Source organism: Lactuca saligna, chromosome 5 (genome assembly GCF_052625555.1).
Source record: "Lactuca saligna cultivar CGN05327 chromosome 5, ASM5262555v1, whole genome shotgun sequence".
Taxonomy (NCBI): Eukaryota; Viridiplantae; Streptophyta; class Magnoliopsida; order Asterales; family Asteraceae; genus Lactuca; species Lactuca saligna.
Genome location: NC_136421.1, coordinates 245,377,226 through 245,390,737, shown reverse-complemented (window position 1 = coordinate 245,390,737; position 13,512 = coordinate 245,377,226). Strand labels below are relative to the sequence as shown.

Below are 13,512 nucleotides of genomic sequence, written 5' to 3'. Positions count from 1 at the left end.
CATCAAGTTGGGTTCCACCCATAGGATGCTCCATGGATGCTCCATGGGAGTTACAAACCCATGGGTCATGGAAATGAAGAGTCATGACACATTAGGGTTTAACCCTAGATGTGTCAACACTATATAAGTAACATGATCTCCTCCCAAATCGGCTACACTAAGTAATAGAGGGCTTGGCCGATTTTTGAAGAGTGTGTATTCTCTCATAAGTTCTTCCAAGAGCATTAGGTGTTGTGTGAAGCATTTGAGGCATCACACTTGGGGTGCTAGGCTCACAAGGTTTCAAGGAACACAAGCAACAACAAGGTAAGTTATTCTATCTATACTTTATGTTAAAATTGTTCCCCATGTATGCTAGATAGGAATATAACCTTGGAAATCAACTTTGCATGACAAATTAAACAAACATAGATCCAAGGTTATTAGGGTTGCATGTACACTTAGGAAGTGTTAGAATGCTCAAAAACCCATCAGTTTATTGAGTTAGGGTTTTCTAAAAGTTATCTTTTGAGTCCATCGATCCTCTTTTGGGAGTTTGGGAAACTAGAGAGGTTTGGAAGGATAAATATGAGGTCCTTTCGCTTGATTATGTCTTAAAAATGTAATCTTGATGACTTTTATGGCTCCATGCATGAAATAAGACCCTTGGAAAGGTCTTAATGAGATAGAATGGGTTGTTAGGATCATATATGGCATGCAAAGGCATAAAGTTGCCAACTTTATGCCTTAGGACCCTTAAAACGTCTAAGATTTGAAGTTTGAGTGAAAATTCTTCATGCATTAAGGTCTTAATGGAGTTGGATGCAATACAGTTTGTACGTTGGGCGTACTATGTTATACATTGTGCGTACAACTTCTGGACCGAATACGCTAAGCGTACTGAAGAGGTACGTTGTATGCATGCTCTCTAAGGACCTTGGGCTTCTGTGGAGCTTCGGACCTTTGGGCCCTAATGGTTTCGGCGTGGACTAGCTAGATTGTGGGACTGAATTTATTATTTGGGCCATTGTTGACATGTTGGGCCTTTTGTGCCTTATGGCCCAATATAGAATTGGATTTTTATGTTAAACCCATTAGAGGAGGAAAGGCCTTTGGGCCATTATGGAGGGACTTGGACTTAGGATTTTGGGTCCATGTCTACTTGTATCATAATCCTAATTAGGGTTATTTGTATATTGTTCAATGTGAAATTTTAGGCTGGTAGTCAAGCAACTATTGTGATCAGCAGATTGAGGTGAGTCTTCTCACTATACTGATATGTCGAAGGCACTAATGCCAGACCATTACTTGATATGAGATTTCATTAGTTATGTATGTGATGTTTTGTTATCTGGCATGTTATGACTTATGCGAAGACCATGGGGAAAGCCCATGCCACTTGGTAAAGACTGTCACACCCCAAAACCGAGAACGGCAGAAACGTTCTGGGGCGGAGGACGTCATGTAATGTATCACAACAATGTAAAGCAGTAAACAAGCAACAACATCATCCATTGCATTAATAGTATAAGTTTCAAGTACATGTGTGTTCTTTCATAATATACAACAATAAAATGAATAATCAGAAAATCAGACGAGTCTGGATTGCTCCGTCTTCACAAAACCTGGTCGTCGTACCTGTCTATTTGCGACCTGAGAATACAAGTTATTTTGAAAGCGAGTATCAGCCAAAAAGCTGGTGAATTCATAAGTATTAATGTGTTTTTGATTTGTAAAACTTGTAATGAAAGACTTGATATTGTTCTAGAAGAAAGTCCGTATAAGTGTGGAAATGTTTGTAAGTAATCGAAACCGTTTGGTAAACCCTAGAAATCCCTATGATTCCTATTAGTATAGATGAAATCTTCTACCAAGACCTAGTTGTTTTGAAAGTAGTTTTCTACCAAGACCCGACTGTTTGTCAATTATTATTAATATAAGAAATTGTATCCTTTGGTACTAGGATACTCAAATACGATTCACCTCATTGGTTATGTGGATGAGTCACAAGATAATGGTAATAATATAACTAACTTACGTATTATCCCTTTATACTAGGATAACTAACAGTGTTAACTTTAGACATCCGTAGATGTACATTTACCTCTGTTGCTAACAGCTGGGTGTAGGAATAGTTAATCCCTTAAAGTATACCTGTAATGGTATCAACCGAAGACATCCGTGGATGTGCATTTACCTCTGTAGCTAATAGAGATTCTAGGAATGGTTAATCCCGTAAAGTATCCTTTGGTACTAGGATATAAAGTCCAATCTATCTCGTCGATGATGTGTTTGTATCACAATGTAAAGATATAAAGGAGAACTATATAACAGTATCTAGACATATAATACGTAATAGTAATTTGCCATATAATGTCTATGTAAAAGTATTCATGTATAAGTATTCATGTAAGATTGATCATGTAAACGTACTCATGTAAGTGTATCTATGTAAGAGTATCCCTATAAATATATCCATGTAAGAGGAATCTCTGTAAGAGTATCCCTTCATATAGCGTGTAGTCTAGACTCATGAATGAACTGACTCTGGTGTAATTTCTTGTAATAGGAATAATGTTTTGTATCCCCTAAACTATTCCTATAATAGTTTACTAAAATGTAATTGATGAGTGTCCAAGTAGATTTATACACCCTTGCTACCTAAGAGCGTCAGAACATAATTAACTGATCGAACATTTATGACTATATATGTACACATGATATATATAACTAATATTTAAACGACCTTTGGACGGGTACCCGATATCCCACCAGACCACATCCAAATCGAGGAAAAGGAAATAGGGTGGATAGTCTTCCTAAGTCTTTCAAACATTTCTTATATAACTATACATATAGAGGCATGCAATTTATAATATAAAAGCATAAAAGAAGTTTTGTAAAACTGTTGAAAAGTCTAATAAAGAATTTGTAACTTGATGTCAGTTTATAAAACGATTGAAAGTATTTTGTTTGATAAGACAGTTTAAGTACACGGAAAACCACTGTTTGAAAACACCTTTGTAACCGAGTTTGAAAGGAAGCTTACAGTGTGTAAGACAGTTTGATAAAGAGCTTTAATCATGTAAAAACGTTTAAGAAAGTCATTTGAAGTAATATGTTTAGTAAAACTGCTAAACTTGTAGTAAATCCATTTGTATACTAGTTATGAATCCCATATGATTGATTTATTAACAACAAGTATCCCATAATATTGATGTTTTTCGTGCCAAAATAATCGTATGTTTGTAGTACCAAAGATGGACACATATACATATCGTATAAGCAATGTATTTGATTTATATATATATATATATATATATATATATATATATATATATATATATATATATATATATAAAACAACCCTTTACATATCAAAAGTTATGATGTTATCGTGATATATTTTTCATGTGAAAGTTTCCCTATAATTGTTATAAACCACCTATTATCCCGTTGATAAAAAGCGTATAATGAACTTTATTATATAACACACGACAATAATCGAGTATTTAACTTGTATTACCCCCTTAAAAACATATAAAAGTATTTATAAAACATTTAAAAGTGTAGTTTATAGGGGTATGAACTCACTTGATTGATTGAAGAAAGCGTGACGAAAACCGAGCAAAACTTCTATTCGAGAAAGCAGATCTCTCGAGATTCTCGGGAAATCTCGGGAGTCTCGGGAGTGTAAAACTTTCTTCCCACCTTGGATATGAAAACCGGGCCTTTGGGATGACTCCGAGGGTTGAAACGCAGAGCTTCGGCACGAGAAAGGAAGGAAATTAGCAAATTTGGCAGGCACCCTCGCATCTCTATTTATAGGGGTCTGAGAGGTCTCGTTACGCGGGGCGTACGAGAGTACGTGCTGCGTACTCATGCGTCATGCATGAGCGCATCCTTGGTCGAAACATCGGAGCGACGTGGACGAATCGGAGCCTAGCATCCGAGTACGCTGGGCGTACCGGGGATCGGACCGCTGACTCGTTCTTCGGATAATACCGGGCCTTAATTAAATTTATATTTTAATTAATTAGTAAACTTCAAAAATTCATATCTTTCTCATATGAACTCTGTTTTCGACGTTCTTTATATCCACACGAAGGTGAGACTACGATCTACAACTTTCATTTAGACTCCGTCGGCTAGTTTGACTTTATTATTAATATTATATTTTTAATAGGCCGGGACAGGAAAAGTCCGTTAAAGTTCCATAACTTCTTCATCCGACGTCCGTTTTCGTCAGACTTTTTACCGTTGCGCTAGTATTGTTGAGCCCTTCGATTCTCATTTAGATTGTGTCAGCTAAAAGTCTCTCGATCTCTATTTCGTGTTTTTAGCTGTCTACTGTTATATCTATAACTTAGAAAAATCACAACTTCCTAATACGAAGTCAGATTTAGACGTTCTTTTTATGTACGTTTACGGTTTGATGATATCTAAAACTTTCATTTAAATATCTAAGGATAAAAATTATTGTATTGAAACTTCGCGTTTTACGTCTATCAGTGTTGCCGGTTTTGCCGAGAATCTTCGGTTGGTCATAACTTCTTCGTTATAACTCAGATTCTAGGGTTCTTTATATGTACGAAAACCTTGATACGATTCCTACCACTTTATTTAACCCAAATAAGATTTTAGGAAGGTTTAATTTTTACCTATATTTGACTGATGTTATATTTCATTGTCTCGAAATATCGGGTTGTCACAAAGACCATGGGGGTGTCCATGACCCATGAGTGTAAGACCATAGAGGTAGCGCATGGCATTCCGGGTGAATGTCATGGAGGGAGTCTATGACAATCCTATAGGTATGATGCATGGTATTATGTAGTTATATGTTTGTTTATTTTGGGAAACTCACTAAGCGTTTGCTTACAATTTGTTTGATGTTTCAGGTACTTTGGGGTCTAAGGGCAAGGGCGAGACTTGATGGCGCAACAGACACTCTCTAATATTCCATATTTAATTTCTTGTTTTAGATACTCTGATCTTATAGAAAAAAGTTTATATAATGAAATATTGGGAAAAAATATGATTGTGATTTCTGAATATTAAATGAAAACTTTTATCTGAATTTTGGGTTGTTACACGCCAGGTGAGTTTCATCACTGTATCCGTGGGTCGAAGGTGCCAATGGCGGCCCATTATTCGGTTATGTAGTGAAACATCCCAAAAACATGGTCCAAAAATTTCATTTTTAAATCATTAAAAAAACCATAAACATCATTACCATAGAAAAATCATAAACCATGTATCTCAAAAATATCACAACAAGTGTCAATGTATCAAAAATCTCATATCATATATCAGAGTAAATATCCCAGGCTAGAAACGGTGGTGTGTGTCATGCGATCATCCTGAGCCCTTCCCTTTGCTAGTAGAAGTACCTGAAACCAAAATTGAAAACTATAAGCACGAAGGTTAGTGAGCTCCCTAAACTACCACTTACCATACACATAACCTATAACATAAACTTTGGGACTCCGCCCAACTGCATCGGGATGAACCCGACATCGGACTCCTGCCCAACATCGAGCTCACCCCGGCATCAGACCACGTCTGGCATCGGGCCTCCCCCGACATCGGGCTTGCCCCCACATACAAAACATATCGCATATCATAAGCACATAACATAAGCAGATAACATAAGTATATCACATACATCGGGCTTGCACTGACATCGGACCGAGGCCCAGAACACCTAATACATAACATATAAGCTAACATACATCGGCCTGCCCCGGCATCGGATCTAGGCCCGAAACACATAACACATAACATGCATCAATAACAAAGACATCAAGCATACATATACACTTCTCGGGACAGCCCCGACATCGGACCGATGTCCGGAAACATATAATCTACATCGGGATAACCCCGACATCGGACCAAAGTCCGGTATATGCTAGCATAGATAAACTGGCCGACATTGGTGCCTTCGACCCGTTCCTACTGGAGGAAAACTCACCTATCAAACTGGTTGCTGATAACTCGAGTGAGGAATCTTTGATGGATACTCCAACGACTCCCTGGCTATACATTCACAAAGACATTTAGTCAAAAACTGAAAATCCTTCTAAGGGTAAAATGAGCATTTTACCCGTGGTCAAAGTCAACGCTCTGGTCAAAGTCAAAATTCTTGGTTGACTAACTCGCCGAGTCAACCTTTCAACTCGTTGAGCTCTTTAAGTCAGAGACTCCTGGAATCATGACTCAATTCGCTGAGTCGTTCCTCCAACTCGTTGAGTCCTATTGAGCTATTCTTAGTTGCGACTTGGCAGATCAACTCGCCGAGTCCCTCTACAGACTTGTCAAGTTCCACCTTAACTGTAACGGGACAACACGACCCGACTCGTCGAGTTCCCTTATGGACTCGACGAGTCCCTTTGTCTGCTTGGCCATCTTAACAGATTAAGCCCTTGATTTCTAGATCCAAAGTCCATATTTCGCTTGTTCACTAGAAATAATCTTTCTAAGGGTAAGGTTTCCAACTTTACCCGTTGATAGCCCTTCTTGGAGGGTTTAGCTAAAACCCAAATTCTTTTAGGACATAAATATTGTCCAAAAAGCCGTAATATCCCAAACCAAATCATAACAACCCAAATCTAGTGCCTCGATACGAGTTGAAGACGTAAAGTCTCGAGCTTGCTTCCATGTATGGCCTTTTTGAGTTCAAAAGGCCATAATTACATCCTTAGAGCTTGCATGGGGGCTCTAATGGCATAAAGTTTGCACCTTTATGTCATCACAACCCCTCTAGGCACTAGATCTGGAAGAATACCCACTTGGGTCGATCATTTCCCAAAAGCTATCAATCTTGGACCAAAAACCCACATAAAGAGGACATAAAGAGATCTAATGAATCACAAGTCAAGGTAGAAGCTTGATTACTAGAAAATGTAGCAAATGAAGTGTAGTTTCTAGATCTACTCTTCCCTTATTGAGCCCTCTATCTTCTTCTTCTTCCACAAGCTTCAAAAACACACCAAGATCACTCAAATAGCTCACACTCTCAAAGAAAACTCTAGGGTTTTGTGGATTAGGGTTTAGGATAATGAGGCTGGAAATGAGACCAAAGAGGTGGGGTTAAGGAGCTTAAATAGGGTGCAAAACCCCGAAATTAGAGTTTCACTCTGGCCGAGCTACTCGTCGATTCAAGGGCTCTTGACTCGTCGAGTAGATAACTTAAACCTCGCGTAGAAATTGCCCTCTACTCGACGAGTTAGGGCCACCAACTCGTCAAGTCCCTCTTACAAAATAAGTAAATAAATGAGTTAAGTGCGTACCAGGAACCATGCATTACATATAGAATGCTACTTATTATGTGATATGTGTGTTTTGTATGTTCGAGCTGAAATATACTATTGGGTGGGGCCACTAATGTATGCTGCGTTGAAATACACCCTAGGAAGGGGCCCATTTTGGCATGTTCGGGTTGAAATATACCCTAGGGCGCGATGTATATTTGTTTATTGGGTTGATGTATACCCCAGGACAAGGCCCCTGTTTGTTTATTAGGTTGAAATATACACGAGAACGGGACCCATATTTGTTTATTGGGTTGAAATATACCCAAGGGTGGGGTCCATATTGTATGTTTGGTATGTTGTACTTTAAGGAAACTCACTAAGCCTTCTCCTTACAGTTTATATTTATGGTTTCAGGTACTTTCGGTACTAAAAGGAAGGGCCCAACGTGATAACACAACATCCCCCCTCATGATTTTCTGCATTTTTTTGGATATTATTACTCTGATTGTTTTTATTGTATAATGCAAATGTTTTTGGAACAACTTGATAGTTGGAAACTATTGCTTTTTAAAATAAAAAATTTATCAAAATTTTTAGGTTCTTACAATACGAGTCTATAGGCAGCTAAAGTTGACACGACGCCATGAAAATTCACGAAACGAAACAAATTTGAAACGAAATAGAAATTAGAATTCATGTTCGTGTCGTCCTGTATAAAAAAACCAATGTTGTATTGTGGTGTGTTCATGTTCAAATTTTGATACCAAAATTAACACGATACATACATGGAAATAAAATTTAATAAATTAGACAGATAATGACTTATACACTATGTATACTCAATTAAACATTGGCCATAAAATATTTTAATTTAAATAAAAAATATTTATTTCATTTTACACAAACCATGTTTGAACAAACTTTCTAATTTCCTTATGATTCCATGTCAAACTCCTTATGATTCCATGTCAAACCCACAGGGGACTTCAATGAATATGTATTTATATTTCTTATAATTCTAATAAATGGGTGTTTGTAAGTTGTAACCCATGTTTTTAAAATCGGTTAGAATCGGCCGGTCGAACTGGTTGGACCGGGAATCGGGAGAGTGAATAGTTCAACTATCACCGATTTTACGTCGATTTCTGAACCTGATTGAACCAATCAGTTTTTAGAAAAACCCGGTTGAATCGGTAAAAATAAATTGGTTGAACTAGTAAACCAAATAAAAATACATAGAAAAGAATCATTTGCATAATAAATTTTCGTTATTTTTTTCAAATCTATTTAGTTTTCTCTAAATAAAAACATATGATAGATGTTATAAAGCTTTTTGATGTGTTTATATTCATCAAAAACTATATTTTGTTTCGCTATTATACTTTATTTTGTTTTTAACATATATAGATTGATGTAAAACACTAAACTTATGGTTATGTGTTGTTTTAATCTATTTAAATTAATTAACAACTTATTTTTATATGTATTTTTAATGTTTGAATTTGTAAACGTCAAATTCGTGATTTATATATGTATGTATGAATAAGAAAATAAAAAGAAAATGAAAAATTATAAAAACCAATTAATCCTACAATCGAACCGGAAACCAATAACCATACCCGTACCGGTTCAATTAAAAATGTAGTAAAAACCGGTGGGTAGACTTTTTGGACGTAATGTCGTAATCGGTGGCTCAAATATAGGATACGCTTGCTGCATTTAACTGGGCCCACATAATTCATGAAGAGTTGAAGACCTTTGGACGTAATTTGGGCGTTTAGCCTTTTTGAAGTTTAACTCGATTACTGGACCCACATCATTCATGAAGACTTTGGACGTACATAGTTCCGATTCCGCCCCTGGTTTTATTTGTAAAATGGGATTATAGTTTTTGTGTACATACAGTATCTGTGTGCTTTCACTTTTTCAAGAAATTAATGATTTCCTTGAGCGAAAATTACGATGTAAGTAAAACTGAAGGTGTGGTGTGGTACGTTTGTAAATAAGTCAATAAGGAAGGTGGTGGTGTTGTTAATATTGTCGACAAAGGTGTACGAAAAAGAAATTAAATAAAAAAAGGGTTGAAAGAATTTTCACTTTCTTCTTTCTTTGCCTATAAAATCACACAATTTCCTTACTTGTCTTCTCATCTCTATCCTTCCGTTCATCCCTTTTTCTCCATTGTCAATTTCGTCCACTTTGCTGTTCTGTTGAAAACCAAGTTAAAAGGTATGATGTATGTACTTGGTCAGGATGATGGAAACTACTTTATTTCCTTTTTTGTTTTCTCTACTTTTTTCCTCAACATTAGCACACATCTTCATCACGATGATCGAATCAATTTTTAGTTGCTTTTGATTTCTCTGCTATGTAATGTGGCTCGATTTTTGCAGATAACTTCATAGTAGGATTCATTGAATCTATCAACTTCATACTTCGATTTAGGGTAGAATTAGTAATAGAATGAATTTTATATCAGTAAACAATGCCAGGTGCCATTGACTATCTTTCGTTTTTCTTACTTGAATAATCATTCGTCTCTAGAAGCATATGTACTCGTGTATCAATAAACAATAGACACCTGGATTGTTGTTTCTTCTACAAATTTAATTCCTCTGTATTTTAGTAACCAGATCATCTAAATCCTTCCTTCTCTTGCAGTTGAAAACCTTTCTGATTTTGCGGCCGATCATGGCGGAAAAAGTTTTCACCCGTGTTTACAGTCTGCGAGAGCGTCTGGATTCAACCCTCGCAACTCATCGTAATGAAATCCTAATGGTTCTTTCAAGGTATGTTCTGCTTTCTGGTTCATCTTCGTAGACATAATTTTTCGAATGATTAATTTTGGTTATAATCTGATATTATCAAGGATCGAGAGCCATGGAAAAGGAATACTGAAGCCTCACCAACTCATGGCTGAGTTTGATGCAATCTGCAAGGAGGATACCAAACTTCATGATGGTGCCTTTCATGAAGTTCTCAAATCCACACAGGTATATCATCGAATAAACTCACAAAATTAAACGACAATTATCATGCATCCGATTGATCCTCTGATTTTTTAATTGACAGGAAGCAATAGTGTCACCTCCATGGGTTGCACTTGCTATTCGTCTCAGACCTGGTGTTTGGGAATATGTAAGAGTAAATGTGAATGTACTGGTCGTTGAAGAATTAACTGTTCCAGAGTATCTTCACTTCAAAGAAGAACTCGTTAATGGATCGTAAGTATCGTTATCCTTTCAGTTTCACCAATAAATTCGCCTCTTTCCTCTGTTTCTTTTGAACATGTTTATACCATTTCTGATCCAACGCAGCTCCAATGGCAACTTCGTACTCGAATTGGACTTCGAACCTTTCACTGCATCTTTCCCCCGGCCAACCCTAACCAAGTCCATCGGGAATGGCGTTGAGTTCCTTAATCGCCACCTCTCTGCTAAAATGTTTCACGACAAAGACAGCATGCATCCGCTTCTCGATTTCCTCCGTACACATGCCTGTAAGGGCAAGGTATCACACTCAAATCCCTAAATTTCTTCTTAATTCACTTGTTTGATTAAAGTTCTGTACTGAGTTTTTCTGATTTGCAGACGATGATGCTGAATGACAGAATCCAAAACCTGAATGCTCTTCAATCTGTGTTAAGGAAAGCATCAGAATACCTATCGACACTCGATGCCACCACTCCATTCTCTGAATTTGAACATAAGTTCCAAGAGATCGGATTGGAGAGAGGTTGGGGTGCTAAAGCAGAAGGTGTCATGGAGATGATCCATATGCTACTCGATCTGCTCGAAGCTCCTGATGCATGCACCCTCGAGAAATTTCTTGGAAGAATCCCTATGGTTTTCAACGTCGTTATTCTTTCTCCCCATGGTTACTTCGCTCAGGAAAACGTTTTAGGATACCCCGACACCGGTGGTCAAGTTGTTTACATTCTCGATCAAGTTCCTGCTTTAGAACGTGAGATGCTCAAGAGGATTAAAGAGCAAGGACTTGATATTGTTCCCCGTATTCTCATCGTAAGTCCTTTTTTTTTTTTTTTTTCCCTTCTTTCAAAATTTTCTATACTTAATCGATGTTACGATGAACAGGTGACAAGGCTCCTCCCTGACGCCGTCGGAACCACCTGCGGGCAGCGACTTGAGAAGGTGTTCGGAGCAGAGCATTCTCATATTCTTCGAGTTCCATTTAGAAACGAAAAAGGTATTCTTCGCAAATGGATCTCTCGTTTTGAGGTGTGGCCATACATCGAGACTTTCACTGAGGATGTCGCCAAAGAAGTCACCGCCGAGTTGCAGGCGAAACCCGATTTGATCATCGGAAACTACAGTGAGGGAAACCTCGTCGCCTCTTTGCTCGCTCACAAATTGGGGGTCACACAATGCACAATCGCTCATGCCCTCGAGAAAACCAAATACCCTGATTCTGATATCTACTGGAAGAACTTCGATGAGAAATATCATTTCTCTTCTCAGTTTACCGCTGATCTTATCGCCATGAATCACACCGACTTCATCATCACCAGTACCTTCCAGGAAATCGCCGGAAGGTAAAAAGACAAATATTCTCGTCAGTATTGTTGATCTCCCTTTACTAATTTTGATTTTGTTTTCAGTAAGGATACAGTCGGACAGTATGAGAGTCATACAGCTTTCACAATGCCTGGATTATACAGAGTCGTTCATGGAATCGACGTCTTTGACCCTAAATTCAACATCGTTTCACCCGGTGCTGATATGGGGATCTACTACTCTTACAGCGAGAAAGAAAAGAGGCTCACGGCGCTCCACCCTGAAATCGATGAACTCCTCTTCAGTTCCGTCGAGAACGAAGAACACTTGTACGTTTTGCATTTCTCCTTTTTTTTTTTTTTAATTTTAATTTTGGAATTGATGATTTGAATGAATGTTACAGATGTGTTTTGAAAGACAAGAACAAGCCGATTCTGTTCACAATGGCGAGGTTGGACAATGTGAAGAACTTGACCGGACTTGTGGAGTGGTACGCGAAAAACGATCGGCTTCGTGAGCTTGTGAATCTGGTGGTGGTCGGTGGTGACCGGAGGAAGCAATCGAAGGATCTGGAAGAGCAAGCTCAGATGAAGAAGATGTACGATTTAATCGAGGAGTACAAGCTCAACGGCCAGTTTAGATGGATTTCTTCACAGATGAACCGGGTTCGAAACGGCGAGTTGTATCGTGTGATTGCTGATACGAGAGGCGCTTTCATTCAGCCGGCGTTTTATGAAGCTTTTGGGCTGACGGTGGTGGAGGCCATGACGTGTGGGCTGCCGACATTCGCAACGCTTCACGGTGGTCCGGCGGAGATCATTGTTCATGGGAAATCCGGGTTTCATATCGACCCGTATCATGGAGACCAGGTGACAGAGCTTCTGGTGAAGTTCTTTGAGAAGTCCAAATCCGACCCTTCTCATTGGGAAGCCATTTCCAAGGGTGCGGAGCAGCGGATCCAGGAGAAGTAAGATCATGTCCCTTTCTTTTCTTTAGTTAACCACTAAACTAAACTAGTAATTAACCCTTTTTTCTAAATGACAGATACACGTGGCAGATCTACTCAGATAGGCTATTGACGCTTGCTGGAGTGTATGGATTCTGGAAACACGTGTCGAAGCTTGACAGGCTTGAGATCCGTCGGTATCTTGAAATGTTTTATGCTCTAAAATATCGCAAACTGGTAAGTGTATGGATTAAAAATAATATTACTAGTAATGAATGTAGTAGAGATGGAAATGATTTGTGTTTGGTGTTTTTCTTTATAGGCGGAATCTGTTCCTTTGGCTGTTGATGAATGAGTAAGCGAGGTGCAATCTGGTGGTCAAGCTCAGGTTTTGAGGAATTAAATAATAAAGTGAAGAGAGCAGTTTGAAAGGCTTTTTGTATTTTGTTTTAGAGAGTTTATGTGTGTGTTAGTTTAGTTTCCCTCATTCCTATTTCATTGCCAACCATCTGTGTAATCGACTCCTGCCTTGCATTGGCCTTCAATTCCAATTTGTAATGATTTTTTTTTTTTAAAAAAAAAAAAAATAATTTTATATAACTTGAAATACTAAAATCAAACAAGAACAACGATTTGTTTCTCAATATAAACTACTACCAAACTCTTCATATTCTAACCAAAAGAATAAAATCAAAACTAAACAAACTCTCATGTACAACTCTCACTGAAACTAGTCTGAATCAACTAAGAACCAAAAAGAAACATAAAGATTACATTGTGTAAGCCTTAAGTTATGGAAACCCTAATCAGGAAT

The 13,512-nt window shown here is 37.9% G+C and overlaps 1 protein-coding gene across 2 annotated transcripts; it reads left to right on the top strand.

Annotated features, from left to right (window-relative positions):
* Positions 1-9,323: 9,323 nt before the first annotated feature.
* Positions 9,324-13,298, top strand: LOC145047210 (sucrose synthase-like). Of its 2 annotated transcripts, none has more exons than XM_078995450.1 (11): positions 9,324-9,467; positions 9,900-10,027; positions 10,108-10,231; positions 10,311-10,462; positions 10,556-10,748; positions 10,829-11,260; positions 11,333-11,790; positions 11,857-12,081; positions 12,156-12,719; positions 12,797-12,935; positions 13,021-13,298. In XM_078995450.1, the coding sequence occupies exons 2-11, from the start codon at positions 9,930-9,932 to the stop codon at positions 13,051-13,053; spliced, it is 2,418 nt and encodes an 805-aa protein (XP_078851576.1). In that variant the 5' UTR covers positions 9,324-9,467; positions 9,900-9,929; the 3' UTR covers positions 13,054-13,298. The 2 variants fall into 2 exon arrangements, with proteins under 2 accessions (XP_078851576.1, XP_078851577.1); XM_078995451.1 differs by lacking the exon at positions 9,324-9,467 and adding an exon at positions 9,606-9,730.
* The last annotated feature ends 214 nt before the right edge of the window (positions 13,299-13,512 follow it).